This window comes from Spodoptera frugiperda, chromosome 15, assembly GCF_023101765.2.
Source record: "Spodoptera frugiperda isolate SF20-4 chromosome 15, AGI-APGP_CSIRO_Sfru_2.0, whole genome shotgun sequence".
Classification (NCBI taxonomy): domain Eukaryota; kingdom Metazoa; phylum Arthropoda; class Insecta; order Lepidoptera; family Noctuidae; genus Spodoptera; species Spodoptera frugiperda.
Genome location: NC_064226.1, coordinates 111,770 through 137,266, shown reverse-complemented (window position 1 = coordinate 137,266; position 25,497 = coordinate 111,770). Strand labels below are relative to the sequence as shown.

The 25,497-nt window shown below is 40.1% G+C and overlaps 4 protein-coding genes across 6 annotated transcripts; 1 reads left to right on the top strand and 3 right to left on the bottom strand.

Moving 5' to 3' along the window:
* Positions 1-1,870: 1,870 nt before the first annotated feature.
* Positions 1,871-5,524, bottom strand: LOC118270875 (immunoglobulin-binding protein 1). The gene is made up of 7 exons (XM_035586652.2): positions 5,270-5,524; positions 4,755-4,963; positions 4,540-4,654; positions 4,074-4,296; positions 3,628-3,778; positions 3,232-3,316; positions 1,871-3,069 (listed from the first exon to the last, which is right to left on the bottom strand). Exons 1-7 carry the CDS (start codon positions 5,426-5,428, stop codon positions 2,959-2,961), a joined length of 1,053 nt encoding a protein of 350 aa, XP_035442545.2. The 5' UTR covers positions 5,429-5,524; the 3' UTR covers positions 1,871-2,958.
* Positions 5,525-6,521: 997 nt separating this feature from the next.
* Positions 6,522-12,924, top strand: LOC118270888 (toll-like receptor 4). Of its 3 annotated transcripts, none has more exons than XM_035586680.2 (3): positions 6,522-6,661; positions 9,117-9,544; positions 10,782-12,924. In XM_035586680.2, exons 2-3 carry the CDS (start codon positions 9,162-9,164, stop codon positions 12,637-12,639), a joined length of 2,241 nt encoding a protein of 746 aa, XP_035442573.2. In that variant the 5' UTR covers positions 6,522-6,661; positions 9,117-9,161; the 3' UTR covers positions 12,640-12,924. The 3 variants fall into 3 exon arrangements, with proteins under 3 accessions (XP_035442573.2, XP_050554811.1, XP_035442583.2); XM_050698854.1 differs by having other exon boundaries at positions 6,619-6,685; XM_035586690.2 differs by lacking the exon at positions 6,522-6,661 and adding an exon at positions 6,771-6,948.
* Positions 12,925-13,939: 1,015 nt separating this feature from the next.
* Positions 13,940-17,945, bottom strand: LOC118270885 (uncharacterized). Its single transcript, XM_035586664.2, has 2 exons — positions 17,178-17,945; positions 13,940-17,065 (listed from the first exon to the last, which is right to left on the bottom strand). Exons 1-2 carry the CDS (start codon positions 17,187-17,189, stop codon positions 14,009-14,011), a joined length of 3,069 nt encoding a protein of 1,022 aa, XP_035442557.2. The 5' UTR covers positions 17,190-17,945; the 3' UTR covers positions 13,940-14,008.
* A 2,892-nt stretch (positions 17,946-20,837) lies between these two features.
* On the bottom strand, positions 20,838-25,427 carry LOC118281814 (uncharacterized protein C19orf47). Its single transcript, XM_035602544.2, has 6 exons — positions 25,262-25,427; positions 24,679-24,850; positions 24,330-24,451; positions 23,771-23,867; positions 23,573-23,646; positions 20,838-23,331 (listed from the first exon to the last, which is right to left on the bottom strand). Exons 1-6 carry the CDS (start codon positions 25,299-25,301, stop codon positions 22,775-22,777), a joined length of 1,062 nt encoding a protein of 353 aa, XP_035458437.2. The 5' UTR covers positions 25,302-25,427; the 3' UTR covers positions 20,838-22,774.
* Positions 25,428-25,497: the final 70 nt, after the last annotated feature.

The window sequence follows — 25,497 nt, the reverse complement described above, 5'->3', positions numbered from 1 at the left end:
CCGCGATTAGTGAACAGGTAACTGTAACCGAACCAGCGACCTTGTGGCCAGTTGTGGCCCGGCCGCACGAAGGATGGAGGCGACATTTGGGAAATGGGTTACATACAGGTACAACGCTATTTTACAGGAGACTTGTGGAAAAGTTCAGACGTGAAAATGACTTGTAACTATGAAATGTCAAAATCCTATTCTGTATTGTAAATTACAATATTTGTAATGTGCGGTGTGCAGACACAGTGCCGTGTATGGAAGTCATGTCCTGTGGAGGCCGACCTGGTGATGATGATGGTTACCTACATTTAAAACAATGAACAAATGAACAACCTCACTAGCACACAGGTTCATGCGTCGACAAACAACACAAGCTGACAGTTGCCGCATCCAACACAGTGTTGCCAGCGATGGGGCTGCACGTACTGCGCGTCCCTGCGCGAGCTTCCGCGTCGACGCACGCCGCACGCGCCACTTCCCATACACAGAGCCACGGAAGTCGTTCCACGGCGCGCGATGGAGTGCTCCCGTTACCAGGAGAAAGGGACGCCTGCCTTCTTCGACACTTAATGACTTTGTTAATGGTTTGGTATCACTAAGTACGGGCAAACAACGTGGTCCTTTGAGGACAGTACTGGTTTTTGCCGATGAGGAAGCGGTGTTTACTACCTCCATTTTTTAATCATACCAGATATTAGTTTAATGCAATATAAATATTGCTATAGGACCAAGTACCTATGTACTTGCTACACCAAGGACCACGAATTACTTTTAACATGACATCAGCTCTTTCTTATGCGTAGTTAGACAAGGCTAGCAACTAATTGATCTACACAACGACCGCTAAGAGAAATGTGCCTCGATAAACAGTTTGACAGCTGAAGCATGGCGCCCCGTCCATCACACTCTCGTTACATCGAAACAAGACAAAGCAGCTTGTCACATATGTGTCAGTGGTCAGTAGCGAGTACTTTCCATTTCATCTGGTTGGCGGTGAAAGTGCAGGTGCTATTGACCTTCGCCGAGCCCACCTGGTGGCCATTGATGATCGGCTCGCGACACTAGCACACCAACCGGAGACCTCCAACAAGTTGCGGGCATGTCGGAAGAACATCGCGGAACAACAACTCCGATCCGATATAGTTCGAATACAAACAACACTGTGGAACCAGGTACGAAACAGAAACGACTTTATTTATTGTTAATACGACGAATAAGTTAATGACGACAATTCGAAATTTGAAAAACGATACTCTGCCATGCATTTTGTATGGGATTATATTATACAATGTAAACATTTTTGGGATACGAAAACAACATTAAATATCTTACGACATAATTATCTACACTACTGAAATAACTGCTTTTTACATACATAGAATACATACACCCAAACCATATTTATTAGTTTTTGTCGGTTTGTCTGTTCTGGCTAATCTCTGTAATGGCTGGACCGATTTTGATGGGACTTTTATTGGCAAATAACTGATGAAACTAAGAAGTAACTTAGGTTAAATGTAATTTAGAAAAAATATTGTATTTTAGAAAACCATCCAAAATTCTCTCAGAATTATTATTCTACGCGGTCGAAGTCGCGGGCTACAGCTGGTCAAGAGTATTAAAATGTATAATCTCATCGTCGTCGTATCAGTCACAGTTAACCTGACGCGGCTTGTCTCTTGCACTCACCGTTATCTTGTGGCTATATTCTCCATTCCAGATCTGACAAACTTTATCTTCATACTTCCACAATAACATTACAATTGTATTTTATTAACAAAAACACGGAGTTATCCAACTACTCAATATTTTGTCAAAATGTTAAATGAAATATAGTTAGAAAAAGGCTTTACATCGAGAAATAAAGTAAATAAGCAAGTAAATACAATAACTTGTTTATTGGCATACAGACACTATATGATGACATGGATTATATAACGTTAACATGAGACAGTGGATGTAGACATACATGTAGTATATTCATACACAAAAATAACATTACACCATACTCTGTACGTACATATTAATACATAGTTTTACAATATCCCGGAGATCTGAAATACTTCAAAATTAAAATAACGTCGCCTAATGTTACCTTTTGAATTTGAATACTTATTAAAATCTTTTTTTAGGGATGATGACGGCGTATGAAAATTTAAAATCTATTTAGTTCGTCAGTTAGGTAATGAAAATATTAGACACGTATTTTTTTATTTTGTCATATAGGATACCAATAATTGGATAAAATAAATCAAAGTTTAGGACTAGCAAATACGTAATTTCTAAAGCGTACCTAGATGTGACGTCACGCGATATTTCAAATTCAAATCAATATCTTCAAAAGAATTTGATTCCATAAGAAAATAAAAAGTACGTGTGTAATGTTTTAAAATAATCTACAAGACGGGCATTAAAATAAAAAAATGTCATCTACCTTATTGGCAATGCTATTGTTTGCGCAAACTCGTATAGAGAACCTATACATAGTTTTACGTACTCTAATTATAAACTGTAATAAAAACAAATTCAAAATAGTTCCAGGTTTAATGTTAATTAGATATACAAAAACCTACTTTATTCATATGCCAAAAGATCACCAAATCATTTGCACCTGCTGTTTTCCTCGCTAACTTTAGCCCCATCAGTCTGTCCACAGTGCAATTTACATTTACATACTCCATACAAAATTATATCCCTTTGCGTCCTGACGCAACCGCCACATTGGGCAAAGCCAGAGCGGGCAGCGACCCCATGGAACCGGGGGCCACGAGCAAAAGGATGGTTCCACTCTACCAAACTCACATCCGCCAAAGAATATGAATGAGACGTTTTTGCCTAAAACTTCTAATCATATGCGGGGTTCACCAATAGACCTCCAGGGGGCCCCGCGCTCCACTCCGGCACTGCCGTAAACAGCGTGGGTGCGTCACACCCGGCGTGCAGTGTGACGCAGTGTACGGTTCGGGCCTAGCTCCGGTTGTGTCGGTTGCCCCAGCCGCGGCGGTGGTCGTCCTTGTACTCGTCCATGTTGTTTTTCCGCGCCCTCTCTTCAGGGTCATCTTGTTCTTCTAGAAGCTCCTACAAATCAAAATAGATCACTTGAAAAACATATACAGTCCCCAGTAGACTGGTAGCGTGGAAGCACGTATTGCCGGTCGCTGAGGAGATATGCCAGGAGACTCTTGTTAAGTACAATCATGTATTTCACTGACCAATGTAATGTACAAACTCGGAGTATACCTTTCGTATCCTCTCCTCCTCGTCGGGGTCGTTCTCAGTGCTCTGTATAGTGGTGTGCGGTATACTCGTGCATGCTCCGGGGAACCTAAGCATCAAACAATATTATTTATTTATATCTGTCTATTAGTTATTGACAAGAATAATTTCTGGTTGCGCAACAAAAACTAATAAAACACTAGTATTTAATCCTCCATTTCGTCCAGAGCCTCCAGACTACTCAAACCATCACCTTCAACAAAGTAATACTTTGTTGACTATGATATACTGATGATATGTCGTCACACCTTTTATCCCCGAAGGGGTAGGCACCTTGAATGGGCTGAAGCTTAGACTAAATGGTGCTACAAGAAATGCTTGTCCAGCATTGCAGGGAAACATACTGATAGCCATACTCACAGGCCTTCCCTAACTCGTTGGTCGTAGAACTCCTCGACAGTGAGCGAGGGTATGGCCGGGTAGCCCGCGCCAAACACTGCCTTCTGCATCTCGTCGCGAGCTATGATCACCGGCCGCAGGGGGGCGCGGGGACGCTCCGCCGGCTTCGGCTCTGCAACATACATCATACACATACCAATACTACATACATGCTATACGAGTACACTTATTATTTATCGAGTATTGCTTCGCATGACACATTACGCCCCAATACTGAAATGCTCATCAATTTGGAAGTTATACTTAATACTGTGCTATCTCTGTCATTTTTCTGAAAATTTGAAGTGACAGAATTATTTTTGATCTTAAAATTGAGTGACCAATAAATTGACATCATATGCCAATTCAATGATGGAGTAGGAGTGACCTGTGTTATACTCACAAGTATAATATCAAAGTAAACATACCTCCCGCATTCTTAGCCATGTACTCCAGTATAGACTTCTCCTGCTCAATGCTGCTGAGTTCCTCGAATGCCTGGTTGATGTAGCTCTGCAGTAGCTTCAGGAAGTATGCTCTCTTTGTCTCATCGTCTGCTGAGGATTCCATGGCTTTGGACAGTTCGGCTAGCTGGTCTTTCAGCTCCTGTGCCTGCTTGTACCTTCTGATCTTAGCCTCTCGGGTTTGCACCTGGAAATATAATTGATACTTACATGATACATCAGTCACAAACTAATAATATATTATAAACTAACAATATAATAAACTAACAATATACTAAAACTACATGTAGGGCGTACAGCAACTACAGTTGGGTACTCTAGCTTCCAACTTAATATTTATACATAGTAAATAGTTATCTGTCTTTTTCTTCATACATACTCTTTCTGACTATTGAGAGATTGATAGAGCTAGTTGTTATGTACCACTCACCAAACTGGCTATCTTGGCTTGTTCGCTGTGTGGCTTCTGTACTTCTTGCGAGTCACTGGTGGATGGCACCTCCAGGTCTGTCACTCCGTAGTCCTTACACCTCTGGAGGAAATCTCTACAAGTACATTAGATATTTTGTTAATAAAACTTGGACATGGCTAAGTTAACTTCTGTGCAAAATTAGACATCTTGACATATATAATAGTGTTACTAACTTGTAATAAATGTCAGCCACATTAACAAGATCAATTCGTGGTTGGTTGCACAGCTTCAGCGTGAGAGTGCCGAGCAGTGCAGGCAGCAGCAAGTAGCGCAGCGTCTCCGTCGGCAGCTCCTCCACACCCTCGTTCCGACTGAACATCTCCGCCAGAGACACGAGGTTCGTGGCCTTCTCAAACTTTGATATTGCTGACTTTACACTCAACTGTAACATTCAAAACAAAATTCATTTATATTCATTGTTTTCAATTTACTATTACATGTTGCACACTGACACGAAATAATATCCTTCTTAGGGCCGGTAATTGTGAAGTTTCCCATGATCGTGTCTAACTTTTAATTTTAAGTGAATCAGACAATAACACTGAACAGTACAAGGCTGTACAGAATATTCTAGGGGCTCCTCTACCCTATCTAATGTAATGTCCACAACAATATGAAACTGCATTGTTGTTCACATAATATGCTGACTATAATAAAACATAAAAACAGGTTTAAAAAAAGAACACACCTGAGTACTGTTACTGTTTGTAGGCTCGTTGCTTTTTTCTATCGCTTCGAATATTTTCATGGCATCGTCAAATAACTTCGACAGCGGTTCCTCGTCCGAAGACATGTCGGCACATTGATCTTTGGACATAGTTACTTTCATTTTACTTATGCTACTCATTTTGGAAAATTGCTGATTATTTCTTTCTTTCGCCGCAAAACTTGTTTTCTCGAAGGTTGCTAATTTGACACTGACTGACAGAACACTGACACTGACACTGACCTGACAGGAGACAAGACCGTGTATCGTTTCACTTTGGCATTTATTAAGTTAAATATTGCTAGCCCGAAAAAAATGGAGGATTCAATAATTTTTTGAAACCAATGCATGAAACCATTTTTTTTTAAACCATTGTGTAGCTACAGTTTCACAATGGTTTTAAAACGTCCGTTATTTTGGCGCCACCGGCACTTTATCGGCAATAACATCTCGCGGTGTCGCGGTGCTCTCTGTAACCTGACTTGCCTTAGGCACTGGCCTAGTTTGCCTTAGGGATAAAACAGCTTTAGTTTCCTCAATTTCACAAAATAAAACGAGATATAAATATCCAATTTAATACTTATTGTCTACCAAATTCAAAGTTAAAAGGTTTTATTTTAATTAAACCAATATCAATCAAAAGTGAAAAAGCCTACTTTTGACAAAAACACAAACATATTTAAAAATAATAGATATCATGGATATTTTTTATCATATAGATTAAAATAGTTTCTTTTGATTAACACACAAATACGTAATGATATGCGATTTGAACGACCCTATTAAAATAATTATAGCAAATACGCCATGCTAAGATTTGTTGCTCCTCCACCTTTATTAAGTAAAGTAATGGCAGATAAGTAAGTAGGTCACCTTTAAATTAATACTCAAGTTTGATCCCTAGTCTTCGCTCTCAGTGTGTTACCTCATTTCTCTCGGCTATAAGTCTGTATTTACCATCACAACAACAGCTTGTAAACACAAGCTACACAACACAAACACAAAAAGGCTTATCTTACACCGAATACAAAAGCTCCCTGATTTATTATTTCTTAATGCAATTGATGTACCCAATGTGGCACCATTATTACACATACCATCATGTAGGTAGGTAAGTATCTACCTACTCAACCGACACTCGAGAATTTGTTATCCGTTTTTGTAACGATTTTCTTGACGTCGTCGGTCGGCGAGTTGAAACCGCGTGATATCGACGTAAATACATGAGCTACGATATGTTGATTAAAGGATCAGAAGATACGAGAAATGGACAACACTGGCCGGTCCAATGTGTGTACAGAGCTGTCCTCGCCAGTACCTAAGTTCAGTCGAGAGCCGGTGGCCGACAAGTGAGCACGCTGTATAGCGACACATGTAAGTCATCCTACATATGCACCGGTACGGAAAAATTACTGTGACCTCGGTACATACCAAGCGTGCCTTCAGCGACGCGAACATCGCTTATATTCCTTGACCAAACAAGTGTTATCATATCAAGTTCACTTTGAATTCATAAAAGTTGATCGTGCGCTAGTTTTTCGTTGTTGTAAACATCAACGAACCTTTCTATTGTCACATTCTAAGATACGTATCGAGCATAAGTAAGGAATTACAATCTTTGCAAGTGAATGTGTTCTAGAAGCGGCTTCACTACTTCACTAGTAAGTGCTTAGACTTGCGACAGCCCTTATTCATACCTAACGCCGTTAACTATTATATCCCTTATAGATAAGTCATTGTTTTGTTTAGGTACTTCACAACACGGCTGTTCAAAGGAATTATTGTATCCAATAATCGACTTGGCGGATTTAGGTACTTGAAGACTTGCAATTAAGTGGTATAGCATTTCACTTAGATCATTATTATGTCATGAGTCTGATCTCGCGTATGTTCATTTTATTTTTTACATTTATTAACGGTCTAACGATGTAACATTTGTGAACTTAACTAGTCTACACTCGTATGTATATTCAAACATAGAGAAATGCCTAGTACCTAATAATAGGGAATACTTTCTGCGGGTCTACTTTAAGGTTTTCTTATTACGTGTACCTGCTTATTTTGCATATTTAGGCAATTATGTTGTACATTTCTTCAATTCTATAAATTATATGTTAAATAAACTAAGGTGCACCTAATAAGTATCCTTAGGTTACGTACTGTATACATGTGCTGTAGGTAACTGCGTCACAGTCACAGTACATACACTAGCTGTGACTGTCACACACACACATAGGTACATCGGTATTTATTAGCCTGTGACCAATATAAAAAATAAATATTTATGTTTGTAGATCTAAACTCGAAGACATTTCCACTGAATGCAACCTCGGCAACATTGTATAATTTACTGCTGAGCGAGCAGGCAATGCGTTGCAAGCTCGGTACTAGTGCAATAAAGTAATACAATAATGACGGCGACATACTAGCTTCTGCCGACGCACTATCCCGCACACGCAATAGTTTTTACGTGAAAGAATTATCCTGCAAAACTTTTGCGTTTGTAATATATTTAGTAGATGTGATTAGGTAAGTGATCTGTCCTCAGTAGGTGGGTCCAAAAAGTTTTATTACATTATTTAGTACCTCCCTCGTAGTGTTCACATGACTAAAACCGCCCGAACCAAACCAACTAAATGTTTATAGTGTTTCCTTGTTGTACATGAGTACGCGTTTTTATTGTGAACAATGTAATGCCTGTCATAAAATTAAATTAATGACACAAGCAGGACTCGAACCTGCTGTGCCCGTCACACCATGTGCTCTGCATTTCCTTACTGGCGATAGTACTCGCATCGTGTCTGGGTACCAACGCAGCTACACAGCGACTTGTAGCGGCGGCCGTGTCGCTACACTAACTACCCACCGGAGTCAGTTTAATAAATTAACTTCATAGATTACAATTATGTTATTGCTAGTAGTTAGCATGACTCAGACTCGTGTCACTGCGTCGTGTGAGCTCGCCGAGTTGCCCACTGACTGGCTTACACTGCTTCATTGATTATTGGAATAATTATGATAACTGCAGCGAGTCAGCGAGTCAGCGGATACAATTAATGACTGCCTTAATGCTCTAGTGATCGCTCGCGTGACTTCACACCGTGTGGAGCGTGTCAATACTTTGTCCAACAGTGGGCCTTTTCAATATCGAAGATAGGACAGTGTTAGTTAACATTATGATTAGCTACACATATTTACTGTATAGGTACACAAAGTGTTTGCGTGGATATTGTAATGTGCCAATAAGGCCAACGTATCACTTGTGTGTACGAGGGTCAGCGCTCCATTTGTTATATCCAAGAGCTAGCCCAACTCGTGATGTGACCTAACATCATTGTATCGTTTCTGGAAAATTCTGGCGGGAAACGCGTCGCAGCGGCTCGGACAGGATGCCGACTATTACAATCATTGTCCAGACAATCCTATGCCATGCCTTCACTTACACAATCGTTATTTTAATTCCAACGAAGACTCCCAGCACGCAGTACGAACGAAACATTAATTACGACCAGAAAACTAAGTGAAGTAGTCCATCATCGATCAAATAATGTTCTACCAACTAAATGAAATATTTTATCTCAATCAATCGAGTGATATCTGACATTTCAGCTGGACTTCACGCACAAACCTATCTATCTACTGTTAATCCGAACATGTTTACACAACGATAACAATTGTTTTATGATCAAGAACTCATCAATAACAGATGCTAAAGATTCTAAACACTGATTCACATGTTTCTCTGACACACTCATTAGCGCAAGTCAGCTAAACAACTATAACGAGGTCTGCATTGTCGTGAATGTCTAACGAGCACATTCTGTTTCAGATAATGATGGCCACGCAAGTCCAGCACTGAAGTTACGAAGTCACAATGGCGCGGGTCACGGTACTTGCTCTCTCGGTGTTTGCTTTCGGATTCACTTTCGCCTTCAATGGAGACAGCTTCGAACTGGAATGTCCGGACGAGTGCGACTGCCACTACTTCAGGATCAACTGGGTGACTGACTGCTCGGAGAGCAACCTCACAGAAGTCCCGTACGACGAGCTGAGTCTCAGTGTGTACATCTTGGACTTGAACGGCAATAATATCACGAGCCTTAAGCCGTTCCCGGGAGATATCAAGATGAGAAGGTTGCAGATAGCCAACAACCACCTCACGAGGGTTGACAAAGAAGCTTTCAAAGGTCTGGAATACCTGATAGACGTCGACCTGTCAGGGAATAACATCAGCTACGTTGACCCTGAAGCCTTTCTGTAAGTAGCTTGTCTAATTGATCAGACCGTGGCGTTTACTTTTGTAAAATAATGTTGTGGAAGAATGACGGTATTGTAATTTGTAATTAAATTATAGTGTTGACCGATGCAATGCATTCCCTCCAAATAAAACAATAAACCTCGGTAGTTTTGTTTGACTGGTGACCGGTGGCGATTGACACTGTATTATGAAATAACATCGTCTTTCAAAGCAACAAGAACAAAACTTAACTGAATGATTGCTCATTATTAACCGAACTTGTTTGTAACTTTCTATCATAAACAAAAGAAGTGATAATGTCACACTTTTACAGTACTTTTTATATCGTTACGCTCAGTTTCCTTTGAGCCAGCTTTTTTTATTTTTTTTGTTTTTCCCAAAGATTAGCTGCTATTCCACTAAAATCAAACTTTGGCTACTAATAAAATTCCTTAAAAATATTGACTTACATATAATGTTAGTGACTGTAACTCGATGTCCTCTCGAGTACCTAAGTATTGCATGATGTTAGCTCCAACATCATCACTAAAGGTCAACAAATGAGTCACGCTGGTCACCAACTCTCCACGCACACACGTGTTTACTTCGCTCACAAAGAGTAATTTTCTCACGGGCGAGTATTGTCTGCCGGTTGGCTCTTGACATTCGAACGTGAACGAGGAACACAATACGTGTTGATGATAAAATTGTTCAAATTGCTCTTAAACTCGTTGTGGTACCAGAAGTGAGACCAATTGCTGGCAGTCCGATGCCAATATTGGATAATAGTCACCCGACGATGCAAATTGAATTGGCTAGATCGCCGTTTACATGCTTACGTTCATTACGAGTGGTGGGGTTCAACAAAAATACTGATACCTGCAGGGTCAGATACAAGTACCACGCATGTATCTATAGTACCTGTGAGTGTAAGCTCCTCGTACACCGTAGGCACCATACCATCACTATTGAGTTACGTATTGCTATTCAACTACCTATTTCAGGCACTTTTGTCTAGTCTTCCCAATCCCCGATTCCCGAACAACAACAACCCTTATATTCATAACCCCCAAAAAGCCGGCAACGCACTTGTAACGCCTCTGGTGTTTCAAGTGTCCATAGGCGGCGGCGATTGCTTACCACCAGGTGATACGTATGCTCGCCTACAGGCGTGTTTTAAAAAAATGTCTAGTCTAGGCGCAGGTAGTACCTGTGTATATTAAAACTAAGGTTGAAACTAAGCTTTTTATTTTTCAGGGACGCTCGAGGTCTCCTAAATGTCGAACTGCAAGACAATCCACTGACATCTGTCGAAGGTCCCTTTTTGGCCTCCTCTACGCTACAGTATTTAGACATCAGTTTTTGCAATTTATCATCGATAAATTCCCAATTCTTCGACAACATCACAACACTGACAACATTAGACCTTTCGGGAAATCCTCTTAAGACCCTGGAAGCGGGAATTTTTGATGTGCTGACCAGTCTGGAGACGCTGAAACTGAATGATTGTAAACTCTCTTCTATTTCTGAAAACGCCTTCTCTTCTGCCACCAACATAAAATATTTAGAATTATCTGGTAATAACTTAATCAATGCAGACTGGCCAGAAATTCTTGGCAAACTGCTCCGACTAGAGTACCTAAACTTGAAGAAATCAGGACTGACATCACTGTCAGAAGACACTTTCTCTAATTGCACCAATTTGGTTACACTTATCCTGGCTGACAACGAGCTGCGAGACTTGGATGTCGCAGCCACGTTGGGTAACAGCGTTACTCATTTAGAATTGTTGGATTTCTCCAACTGTAACATCCAGGGCCCTGTGTCTGGGGAAACATTCACTAATGCTACCAGGTTGAAAACTTTGTATCTGTCTGGCAACCCACTAGTTGCAGCAGACTTGCAAGCAGCGTTGGAACCGTTAACAAAACTTGAAAGATTATTCTTGAGTCACTGCGGCCTTCGTGATTTGCCGGATAACTTTAACGTATTTGATAACCTACTTGAACTTGACATATCCCATAATCCACTGGAAAACGTTTTCACAAAGTTATTAGCTCCACTCGAGAAGTTAGAATACCTCAATATGGGATATAGTAACCTCTCCTATATCGGACCGGATACATTCGCTAAAATGACCTCGATGAAAAGACTAGTACTATCTGGAAACGATCTCCTATCTCTAGAAGCTGGACTTTTTGGTAATTTGACTCAACTTACTACAATAGAACTGGAGTTCTGTGGATTGAAACGACCTTTGAACGGATTAGCTTTCTTCAAAAATCTAACATACATGGACTTACGCGAGATACGTCTTAGTGGAAATCCTTTGGTAATTCCTGCGTCAGGGCCAATATTCCCGAAACAACTATCTCAAGTTTCAATCCTTGATCTAAGTAACTGTAATATATCTGCATTGAACGCGGACGCCTTCAAAAACACAGAAAACATAACTGACCTCAATCTCGGGGGCAACCGTATCAGATCTACTTCGGGAAGCTTGTCCTTCTTAGAACGTCTGCATCACTTGGAAAAGTTGAACCTTGGAAGTAATAATTTGACCACAATCGATCCTGAAGTGTTCAGCAACAACCCCAAGTTACATTCACTCAACCTGCTGGACAACCCGTTCGTGTGTGATTGTAAGATCGCCGAGATGTGGGACTGGGCTAATATGATAAAAGGCGATCTCGATGTTCTGGTTGGAGCGAAGAGTGCTGAAAAAGACATCGTGGTTAAAGGAAACAAAAAGAAGAAGAACTTATATTGTCGGTACAACGAAACGCAGCTGCGGAATATGACCACAATGGTGAATAAGACGGTGCCTGGCAGGAGGCCATTCGCTAAACCTAGAGAATTAACATTTGCTAACAGAACATGGGCGAAGTATGTGAGGGAGTCTGGGTGTGAACCAGTTGTGAAAATTCTTCGACCAGTAGCTTTAGTCGGCGAACAATATGATTACAGCTATAGTAGTCAAATTTCTACAGGAGTCACCGTTGTAGCCGTCATGGCACTGAGCTTAGGAGTTGCTACAGTCCTCATGACCATCAAACTATTCAGAAGAAAGAACGTCGTCGAAGCAGACTCAGAGACCAATAGAAAGGTGAGATAGCATGCGAATGGAGTGCGAGTCCCAGCTGCCAGTGTACCGCCAGGCGGCAGTCGTCGCCGACGGTTTAGTCCTTCGGAAACATTATGTTTTTTTATGTCTGTAGTTATATTACTTTGTCTAGAAGTTAAAGTTTTAGAAATGTTTCGAATTTATGTGGTCACTTATTTATTTTATTGTACTAGTCACATAGCTTCGATTGAGGTCAAGATTCTCATACGGTTTGTGAAGTTATAGTTTATGTTAAGTACCTATCAGTATTGAATTAATAAAAATATAAATTCCAAACACTTTTCTCACTATGTTCTCATTAGTACCTACATATAACGCTAAAAGGACTTGCTAGTCTTGCTATGGCAAAACTGTTTTGATTGCAGCTGGTTCAGTCTCCACGATCTACTCACGAGTTCAAGTTCTGTCTATTTAATTAACAAGAATACCAGAGTTCTAGATCGATACAGCCATTTAACAAGCATTAGAAAATAGATTTATTGGAAAACCGATTGGTTTCATTTGTAAAACCACTCACTGTTTGTGAGCAAAGCAATCTTTTTGTCTATTTCTTCACAAGTAACCGTCTGCAACTTGTCAGCGTATAATCGAGAGTTGCTCAACAGATACTCCAAGGTACTGCTGTATCACTTTTTTGTTTAATGTTTTCGAAATGTTTCTTTTTTTAATTTTCAGCGAAAATATTCTACTAAAACGACCTTCATTATATTAAACCGGGTAAAATAATTTAGAGCTGATGGAAACTCACATAAACCTATTAAAATGACGTCAGAATACATTGCACTTGCACTTGTTCTCGCGTGTGTAGGCTATGATCATAGATCGCGTGATCATTGCCGCGTTGGTTCCGATCGAGGAAATCAATGCAGGATCGGAACACATGGTAACTACCGGATACGGAAGGAACTGAGACTCAGGAATGCATTCATTTATAGTCATCAATTTGTTTTATGATAGTAGAGCTACTTGTTTTACGAGGAGTAACTTCATGAATTTGCCAGGCAAGGCTCTCGATGTCCTACAGATCTATCCAGCATGCGTAATCATTAATCAAAATCAGAGTTTTTGCGATTGCCACGGTGACTGAGTCTATAGCCTAGAGAACAAAATTGTCTTTTTGTTTACCGATGAACTCTAAGATTTGTTGCAAAAAATAGCTGCCGTCACGTAATATATTGGCAGATAGCGAAAGTTTAATTACGTAATATTAAAGAAATAGATTAAGGTTTTGTTAGATACCATTTTGTTATTCGGGTCACAGCTAATTTCTATGAATCAAATAAAAATTACATTTAAATATTTTGACAATTTATTAATTTACTATTACACTTAACGTAAACAACATAATAAATAAGTCTTATCAGCTAGCTGGCACCCCACCTGCTGTGCTAGTTTTCTTAATGTACCAGTTTTCTTTGTAAACTTTCTTCCTCATGCCCGGCTTTTCACTTTCAGGCCTATGCACGCTGGCCATCGCGGCCAGCTCGCTGTCGAGCAGCTTCGGTATAGATATCGGCTCGAACCCGTACTGGAACTGCGGCTCCACGAAGTTAGTCTTGGTCCGGTACCTCTGGTAGGGCCGGGATGCGAAGGCCGAGTTATCTCGCGGCTTGCCCTCGGAGTAATCGTATTCATACAACTGTTGTTTAGGCTTTTGGTGGCCGTAATATGATTTAGCTTTTTCTTCATTCTTGGAATTATAGCCGAACGTAGGCGCCACCGAGTATTGCGCGAATTTCTGTTTCTGTTTCTTTTTGTCGTCGTCGTCTCCATCGGCTACGTAATAATCGGGCTTCTGTTGCTTGTACAACTTGTAATAGCCTAACTTGTTCTGATAGCGGTCGAGTAAACTCTCGGGCTTGCTAATTGAATAATCGGTGTAATAACCTTCCTTCATTTTGTCCCTGGAGTCCTTGTACCTGGCACGAGCCTCTTTCGGGAACTCGTCGCCTTCTTCCTGGTATTGTTGGAATGGCGTATTTTCAATGTTGTACTCGACGTGGTCGGGCGGCACTCCGTAACTTTCCGGATCGAAGATGTCTTTTTCTTCCGCTTCTAATGCTTCTTTGCTGTAAGCGGGAAAACCAAAAGCAGCATTCTTGTAAGCTTTCTCAAAGTCTTCTTCATTATTTTCTTCTCGGTCAAATACTTCTGCCTTCATCTGTTCTTGGTGCATGTGTCGTCCATCCGGAGTCTCATCATGAATTATAATGCGTTTAGATTTCTCATGGATATGAGCCGCTGGTGCGTTATGTGATTCGTGTTGCGGGCTTGAGAAATGGATGTGGGACTGCGGTGGTGGCGATGAATGTGGTTGTTTCTGCGGGGAAGGTAGGTGATGGTGGTTTAACTCTCCGTTGTTGTGAGGTGATGGAGCATTTTGGGATTCAGACTGGGGTGAGGAATAATGGTGATGCGACTGTTTCTGCGGCGAGGAGTGATGGTGTTGATGCGGAGCCTCAGACTCTTGCTCTTGCTGAGGAGCGCGTGCGTGATGTTCAGAGTCCGCGTGAGGGACGTGCTGTGTGGGATCCACCTTTATTTGGGCATTAGCGAGCAGACGAATATCTTCTTCATATTCCTGTACTACGGGGTCGACATTATAATGTTCCTTCTGTTGTATTGGGCCGTTGTTGTAATGGGAGGAGTCAGCATTCGATCGATGCTCCTGTGGCTCATCATTACTTGGCTGGCTTGGCCTACGGTAGTGATTTTGTTCCTTATGTGGTACTTCATCATATTCCTCAGACGATTTAGGATGATCTTTATAGTCTTCAGATTGCTGAGCAGAATCTTCGTGACTATTCGATTCGCTATTAGGGACGTTTTTGTGGACATGCTCTTCCTCATGCAGTTCCTCTGGCTTAAAATTATAAATGAGCTGTGACGGACCTTGACCGTTGCCGTAGTACCGAACTTGTTTCAGCTGACCCGGATCTTTAGACGAGCGTGAGTAACTATATGTTACTGGTTCGTTTTCAGTTTTAGAACCATAACTATAATGTACAGGTTCAGGCTGTGTCTCCTTGTTGTAGCTTATCGCCTTTTCTATAATAGTCTCCTTGTGGCCAGGACCATTAATTTCATAAACTATTTCTGGAGCTTCGTCCAGCGTCTCGTGGTGCGTTTTCTTCGGTGCGTTATTCTTCTTGTTGTGTTTGTTGGTTGGTTTCTTTTCTTTCTTTACGTTTTTCTGTGGCTTTTCATTTGCATTCCTACTATCATATGACATTGTCTTTTGAATCATAAATTCTTTTTGATAATTTTTAACGCCATCCAAGTTTGCTTGAGGCAATTTTGTATAAGTGGCTTGGTTAATTCTAGGTAAGAAATGTTGTACTTGTGGGACGAGAGGATTCTTGAAAGTTAACGGCTCAAGAAGAGTTAAATCTAGTAAAGGAATTGGTTCACTTTGCACTTTTACCACAGACTTCTTGCCATTGATATCGTTTACATACGTGAACGTTGCCTGCTTTGTGGGCGCAGATTGAATTTGAGCGTTGTGGCTGTGGGGGTTTCCTCCCTGGTGTGTGGAGCTCTCTTGCGCACCTTCAGAGGTATGTTCCTTGGCAGCACCAGGGTGTTCTTGTAGGCGTTGGAATTGCGTATGACCTCTAACTTCTTTGGGTATTTCGTGAATGCGCTGGAACTTGGTTTCACTTGCAGTAGCAGGTGAAGTTGCCTGTTTATTCTCTGACTTAGGTTTACCAACAATTATTTGAGGTATTTGTTGCTGTCGTTGGAATTTTGGTTCATCTTTTAAGTTACCATGTTGCTCATGTGATTCTGTATTGGAGAAAACAGCCTTGTTATTGCTTGATTGTTGTTGGGCTGTTGGAATTTTAAAACCGTAGTTATGAGATATTGAAGATGGCGCTAAACTTTGCACTTTATCGGCATACACTAAGCGACCGAAACTCGGGAATTGATTGAGAGGTGTCGGCGTCGGGGTTTGCAGCGACGAAACTCTGATCGGCGCACCAAAGAACACTTGCGGGCCCGATTGTTGGAACTGGAAGTTGGGGGAAGCCGCAACTAACGGTTGCGCCAAATGTTCTGGCAGTGTGGGTTGGAGCGACACGTATTGTTGCGAGAATGCAGACTTGTATGGTAGTTGCTGGGGAGTTTCGAAGTATCTGTTCCCGTATGAGTCCATCAAGTAAGTGTTTATGTTTTGATTCACTGGCTTCTGTTTGACTGCGGCAACTTGTGAGGCCGCTGTCTTGGGCGCGGCGACAAACTGCGGCAGGTGGAACGAGTAGGCCGCGTACGGGGCGGCGCTGGCGTACACTCCCACCGGGACGTTGCCGTACAGGCGAGGAGCACTTTCTGCACTTACATTGTCTGCGACACTTTGACTGTTTTTATCACACAGGACTTGACTTAAAGTCAGCCAACACACAGCCGCTAATATCGTCTGTGAACAAAGAGAAATAAATATTGAATATTTTGATTAACTCATTATGAACATTAATATTATTGATTATCTGTATTAGATTATTCTAGTAGAATGAAGTAAAAGAGTTTACCTTTCTCCCCATGTTGGGCGACGTTGTGTCGAGACAGTGGGAGCGGCACTGCAGCGGCGCGGCTCCCTCCGCACGCTTTTATCGTAACGTGCGCAAGCGCAACCAACCAACAACGATCGTCTTTTTGCTAATGCCACTCTATTTTCCTCCGTCTTAGACACGGACACCCGTTATATCATTTAAACACTTGATAGTGTCCAATAAAATAAATTTGTTATTATTCGTTTACTATTTAATCAAAAACGGAAAATAAACAAACTACTTCCTGTGTCCGGATACGTAACATAATTATAAGGTAACGTTACACGAACGTCAACAATAGATTTGGGAGCCGCCCGGTTACGTCAACTGTGGCTGTGGTAGACTTGTTGTAATACCTCTCGTTCGATGGACGGAGACATGCGACTTACTAGTACGTACCTAGTTGTTACAAACAAGGGAGCCGGCGGACTCATTGTCAGCTATTTGAGCAACACCACCGCAACGGAATGTCACAACGGATCAAGGATAGACATCCACTAAGTAAATGGGAAAATTATGTTCGGTTGTTATCCAAATCAATTATTAGGTATTTATTTGCGGTAATTTGCGGTAATGACGCAATTAATCTATTTTCTCGTGTATCGATGAGAGCAACGTCACATTGCGTTTACTTTCCTAACCCACTAGCTTTCTTCGGTACTTAGGTACATAGTCACGGTCAGCGCGTTGGGAAGCCTAGCCTAGACACTGGAAACCCAGTGAAAGTTCACGTATCACCGGCACCAGTCACCAGTGGTCATCGGTCATGCGTGAGCTTATATCGGATGCAAAGTCAACTGATACGTGGAGTGTGGCGACTACTGTGAGCGGTAAAACCTCACAAACTACATTTGAAACCGAAGTATTAGTTCTGTTCTGAGTTGAAACAGTCATCGCCACCTTTACAGGTACCTACCTAGTCGGTACTTGTTACTACAACAATATGCTATTTAAGTCTCTCCAGATCTCCTGCCAGGACCTAATCATTGCCTACAAGTAGTTTCAGTCGCCCCATACTGCTCTCGTGGCTGTAATTCACTGCTTAATGCGAGAAGATATTATTATGATTAGTTAACCGTTAAAAAATGAAAATGCAATTATTACAAAGGGAAAAGACAAATAGTACAAGCCGGCAGGCAGGCAGTCAGGCAGGTATATTCCAGTTTTGTCTCAATTCTTAATGATGACGCTGCTGCTACTCCGTCGCCAGGAGAAGGAATGAGCATTGTAGGTAATCAATCACCACGCATGCTCAAGGCAGACTGCGGCGAGTTCAAACTTTTCATTTGTTTAGAGTCGCCGCGTGAGTGAGTTTGAGAGGGCAGAATGTGCCTAATGTTGCGCTTTGGCACAACAAACCATGGCTGCGATAGCCTCCAGACGACAGAAGTCGTCCAATTAGTGGAGGACGTGTAGCTGACGATGGGCTGCTCATACAGTAACGAACGTAAAGAAAATCTTACAGCCCACCCTAATAAAAACATGTTAGTAAATGGAGTACCTCGGCCTCAGGACAGAATTGAATGAGCTTTGGCGCAGTGAACCATGACTGTGTGGTGTGTGATTCCTTCCGTACACAGAAGTAGTGCCAGCCGTGGCGGAGCTGGTGCTGTGTAATTTGTCCACTGTCTTTTATTTCATAATTAAAGAAGTTTAACAAAATTTTAAATTGGAGTTCTCTTTTAGACAGACGGGTATTAAAAATAAAGAAGTTATGAAGTCCTATTTATGTTATAAAATACGAATGTTTGTAATTTCGTGTTTGTGTGTATTATTGTAACTCAACCGCGTCAAAACGATCGAAGGGTTCGGGACCAAAGGAACAGGGATGGAATGGTCTGGGATAACACACCTATAGAGGCTACTGCTTATCCCACACGCGGGCGAAGTCGCCGACAGAAGGTAGTAAATAATAAATTAATTCATTAAATATTATCCCACCCAAAACATAAATGTGAAAGGATGCCAAGTTCGATAATATTGGAATGCTTCGCTTATAAAAGAAGTGAGATCTAAATAAGTACCAAGTTCCATACACAGACCTCAGTTAAAAATGATATAACTTGGCAAGTTTTAATAGAAAATTATATACTTGACTCATTGCGTTTAGTAGGTTTATAACAAAGTGTGTGAAATTATTTACTTATTTAGATTAAATTATACTTATTTAGATCTCACTTCTTTTATAAGCGAAGCATTCCAATATTATCGAACTTGGCATCCTTTCACATTTATGTTTTGGGTGGGATTTCATTTATTTTTGTAAGGTTTATTTTTTTTTCTTATTTTACTTTACTTTGACTAAATACAAACCTTCGTAACGAATTTTAGGTCGCTACGACCATTGGAAGATATAGATAATTTTTTTGTTTTAGTTCCTTAGGGGTATGAATTTACACCTTCATTATTTTTAAAACCGACTCACACTTGGCCATTTTCAGATTTTTTCCTTTACCTTGACCTAAAGACCTACCTCCATGCCAAATTTCAAGTCAATACGACTATTGGAAGTGGTCTAGGTTTTTGATGAGTGAGTGAGTCAGTCAGTGAGTGTATAGTAAAAATAGCGATTTTCTGACGTCAATATCTCAAGATCTACAATAGGTACATTAATGAAATTTTGTATTTTAGATAAGTAAGTAGATCTCGATAGATACTAGAAATTTCATATGCGTAGATAAAATAGATTTTGAGTTATAGGTGGGTCGAACTTGGCCCGAAATGGTTCGTGTAATATGACCCACGGCCGGTGTGTCGGTTTTTTTGCTCGAACTTGGCGGACACACTGCCGTGTGTCTAGATAGTTGTAACTCATTATTCGACCAATTTTTGACCAATCTGAATGTAGCAGATTCAGATTACGATCTTTTAACAAACTGACGAAGGAATCGTGTTGAAATGAACTTGGTAAAATAGCAAAGGCCCGTTGAACGTAAACGGCTAATTTTCTTTCGCCAACTACCTAGTTTATTAGTTTAATACCCGATTCGCTTCAAATCTTTCAGTGTTGCAAACCTCCACAAAGTAAACTACGATTCTACGGTGCTGCTTCTTTATGAGCGTTGAGTGTGCTGTACAGTACCTATGTATAATGTACTGTACACTATGTATAATGTACTCTGTGTACTGTACACTATGTATAATGTACTCTGTGTACTGTACCTACAGACAACTGGTTCGAAGGCGACGATCAAAGTTTCACGATTGCGTAAATGCCATCCTTACGATAAACCTATACGACCTTCAACCCTTCAAGAAAAGAGCGTACTCCTTGTCAAAAGGCTGGCAACGCACCTGTGACTCCTCTGGTGTTGGGGGTGTCCATAGGCAGCGCTGATCGCTTACCATCAGGTGACCCGCCTGCTCGTTTGCCTCACTATTCCATAAAAAATATCTATCCTATAATATTCTCATAATACTGGATTCATTAGATGGATTTATCATGTACATGTAGGTATGTTTGTTATTCTTTCACGCAAAATCTACGGACAGATAGATTAGGTGAGGTCTGGAATAACACATGGGGTCTTCGGAGAGCTGGCGCAGCCGCTGGTAGAAGTCAGTATGTTGTATAGATCTTACACGTCCATCTGTGCTTTTGGACAAAATGTTGTGTTATGGTTATCGTCAAATAAAAACTTTTTAAATTTTAAATAAATCATTTAATTTTATATTTACATACCTAGGTACACAGAAAATATTAAATGTATTAAATTATTATTAATTAAAACATTATGCCATATTCACGTGAACTATTCGAGAAAAGATCTACAACGGCGATTATCACGCGTCACGCTGCAAGTTGCGTGACACCGCAACTACCCGTGAACTTGCGGGAGTGCACATCTGCCACATTGGTCAAGTTCTTACCGAAGTCTCGCGCGAATTGTGTGAGTTCAGGATGGCTGTGGCTGTGGCTAATCGCTCAGCGTGTCGTACCTGTGTGTCGCCCCGCGCGGCGCGCCCTCCGCATGTACTTACATTGTACTGTCCATGTTCCTCAGCTTGCAGGCGCGCCGCGCGTGCTCCGCATGGACGCATTATGTTTGGATTATTCGTTTGCCATACAACCGGAGAACCCTACAAGTACCTAACGTCACGGGTGCAACGGCAATGTCTTTAAGTATACCGAAATAATACCCGAGCTTAATCCAGAGTCTTTCAATTAAAATCGACTTTGACATTTAATTAATTGGATGGAGCTTCTATTAAAAACTTTGATCCACACAAGTTGGAATAAGATCAGTTATTAATTTCGGTCGTTAATCGCCTACTCAGTCGCAACGTGACGCTAGTATTTTTCAAATAAAAGCATATCTAGCAATAGTTATTATACAAGTTAAATGATTCACGAAACCTATTCTATATATTACAGTCTAATCCTACGTTTTGTTCACTGTGTACCGAGAATAATTAAATGTCAAACTGTCATGAAAAAGATATTCTTGTCAAACACATTTTACACTCATTCGTCAACAAAAACATGTCTTAAAGTTTAGCACCATGATATCGCAATATTGAAATTGTCCATGTAGTAGAAAAATATACATCTTATAGTAATAGTTAACAAGGAATTTGTATATACAAAAGTTATGTTGCTTACAGAAACGAAATGTGTACAAGAGACTCTTGTAGGTACAAAGATTGATGACTTGACATCAGGCTTCGAAAATATCCAATATGTATTTATGACATATATCCGAAATATATCAAGTTTGATATAAATCCATTTGTATGAACATCATGATGATTTTTATAACTAGGATTATTTCGGTTACTTTTTTTGGTTTTGATTAAACAACCAATTACTGGACAATTTTTATTTCTTTAAGTACCTAAGTACTTAAAATCATACAAACGAATCTAAAATATGAAATCTTCTACAAGATCACGCAAAAATTATAAATAATAATATCACAAAAAGTCTTTGGATATATATCAGATATATATCATTGATACATGTCCTTCGAACCCAGCTGGACATGTTACCCAACATTCCCTGATCTTTGTATCCAATGTTGTTTTGACTAATCTTTATGTTAAAATTGTTATTTCTTTGCAAAAGTTTCTTAGTTTGCCCAGTATCGTGCCTACTTCTCTTACTACTATGTAATTATGTACTATATATATCTTTAATCATCAATTATGATAACTAACTTCATTCATAGGAAGGCCATACTCTTCACTCGCCAGGCGTGTGATATTTAGTCGTTGATTGTGTAACTAGTTTTATTTAAATAATGAAAGTTCACAAAACTTACCTACAGTCAGAATCATAAATGAGTTATATCAAGGTTTACAATAGTAAATGCGTGAGATAATGATATTAGAAATATAAATACACAGCAATATTGTGTGGGCTAACTTATTATTATATAGGTCAAGCGTCAACGCACAACTGAGTTCACACAAACACAACACGATTATAAAAGTAATAAATTGTCTGTACAACAATTAAACAACAATCACATTACGACCGTCTAGTGCACTTCACGGCGAAATATTAATGGCGTCACTATGCATGTACTGCACTCGCACCGTATGTATGTCAGACAGTCACATTAAAGTCTTCTAAATCAAACACCCAGTCTGTTGAAAACATTCCTAGTTATTGTCAAGTTGTTTGTGTTCTTCTGACCTAGCCTAGCTTTAATGCCATTGTTGGCTACGGGTGGCATGGACAGTCTCCTCTCAGGTTTATTGAACACTGGTGTGAACTTCGGCACAGGAGTCTGCACTGCTTTCTGTGTCTGTGCCTTCTGATTGAGCTGAACTGAGTCTATTTCTTTATACTGAATTTGGTTGGAAAACTTGACTGACTTGGGTTTTGCCAGTTTGGTTTTTACACTAACTGGAGCCTCGTCAGCCCGCATAGTGCCGACCGCTATTTTTCTAACGTTATTCTTTGATGTAGTGACTGTGAAAACCTTCTTAGAGACATCCACTGTATTCTTGAGTATGCCTGCATATTTGAGGGCATCCTTCTCGATCGGTATAGCTTGGTCGTCCTCTTCTTTGTCGGCTTTTGATCCAAGACGAGCATAAATTGGCTTTACCGATGCTTTAGTTGTGACGGGCGATACCTTCCCCGACTCGGAGTTCCCTAGTCGAGCGAACACGGTTTTAGACGAACCTGGAAAGATAAAGTGACATTTGACTTAATAAAGTCCCAAATATACTAGACTATAATTATTTATTTTTAATGACTCTTATTTATGTTAAATACTCAGTAGCTGAGTTAACACAGGTGCGCGACGTTCACCGCGTCGCTGCTGTTATCTCCCCAACATTTACGTAAACATAAATATTTTTTTCTTTAGATGTTGCTGGAAAGTTATTATTCGAGATTTTAATAAATACTTCTTTCTACCTACCTTCTTTAACTCCTGTTTGCTGCGTGGGAGCAAAACGTATCAGCCGCGACTTTTTCAAATAGATGTCGTCATTCCTGTTAGGCAAAAAATACATACAATAATTATAGTTTCATTAAAGTTTCAATAAAGGTAAAAGGTAAAAGTTTCATTAAAGGCGTTAACAAATTCCAACGATTTTCATTGATAAAATAGTCTTACCCAACATCCAGAGCTTTTCTTTTAAGTTGAGAAGTGGGGCTAGGAGAGTCCTGCACTTGTGGGTTGCGCGTGTAGTGCTCCAATATGCGGCTGGCCGCTGTATAACCAAATAATTACATTTAAACAAGCAAACACAATACTTTAAATGAACTACTTGTATATAAGTTGGGGTCTATCAATTACAAATACTAGACAAACAAATCTAAACAGACATAAATTTTAAAGTGAACATTTTCACTCCTGTTCTGTCTTCTATTAGAGCAGGGGTTCCCACCCTTTACTTGACCATTTTTAATTTTTAATTTTTTTCTTGTCCATTTTTAACATTTCTGTTAGGCCACAGACTACTATTACTTTAAGTTTTTTCTATGTGGTCCCACATAAGATTTCATTTTGTCTATATCATCTACATCCAATTGGCTCTCTCTGAAGCCTTCTCTTCTAGTATATTGGTAATATTCCTTGAGATATGATTCAGTTAAGGTATAAAATATACCAATTAAATAGTAGCCAGGCAAGAGCAAGTCAATGCACATTAAACAGTTGAATATGTACGAACGTGAGGAAGGTTGTGAGGACACAGTAGCTCGCCCGGTTACAGCAGCAACAGGTACTTTGGTGGGCACTGCCGAGCTGAGGACACGGTCCCGGGCCGTGTTCTCATGTACTTGTTTGGCATGCCTGCAACGACAAAATAACAAGGGAGACTTTATATTTTTTACAACCTGATTTTAAGATGGGAAGTCAGTTAGGAAGAGGTCAAGAGAGATATTAGTTACTACCTATCATTAGAGCTTTGTTGAGATACTTCACAACAATCCTTTACAAATGCATAGATTAATTATTTAATTTTATACTACTAGCCTCGCATACAGAAAGGAAAATCAACATGAGCATTGCGCACCAACCTCAATATGGCGATAACGTCTCCCATTCTAGAAATCCCCATGTCTCGCAGGTACTCCTTGTTAAGGTCCAGGAGCATGTCGCTCTGGATGCGGTTCTCCGTGAACGTGAGCGCGTATGTTGCAGACACGTCGGACGGAATACCAGCCGCCGTAAAGAAGTTCACCCACATACCTGTTCCAATATGCAATGAGAATCTTTGCAAACAAATGCGATTATTATTCATGCTATGGTTTAAAAATGAAGTGGAAAGTCTTATGGAGTAAGAGTTGTATTATATTCATTACCAAAACACTATATACGTAGGCAAAAGTGTAGCTCATGACTAAGAAAATCACGAAAATTGGTAAACGATTTCGAAGTATTTATTATAATATTATTGTTTCATCTAATTGTTTAGTCACCATAGTATTATTGTTAACCAATATTTAACAGGTAGAATAAACTGTGCTGAAAAAATAGCACAAATAGGACTTTCGTGGTAATTTTACTCGTCTGGATGGATCCGTGTTACTATTATAACCTTGGAGTGTTTTATTTTTGGAATGGTATTTGGGTAGAAAAATTGTAATAAACAGTACTTACTAGTCAAGTTTGAATCCATTTTTGCAACCGCAGCACACATAATGGATCTCAATGTAATCAATATTAATTTTACTATGTATTATTTTATATTTATTTTTACACGAAACCAGCCCAAAACATTAAACATTAACCATAGACTATAAAGACTACCAAAGAGTAAGAGTATAATAAGTATAGAGTAAGACTCTACTCTACTTACTACAGACTAGATAAATAGAGGGGCACCATGACCATGG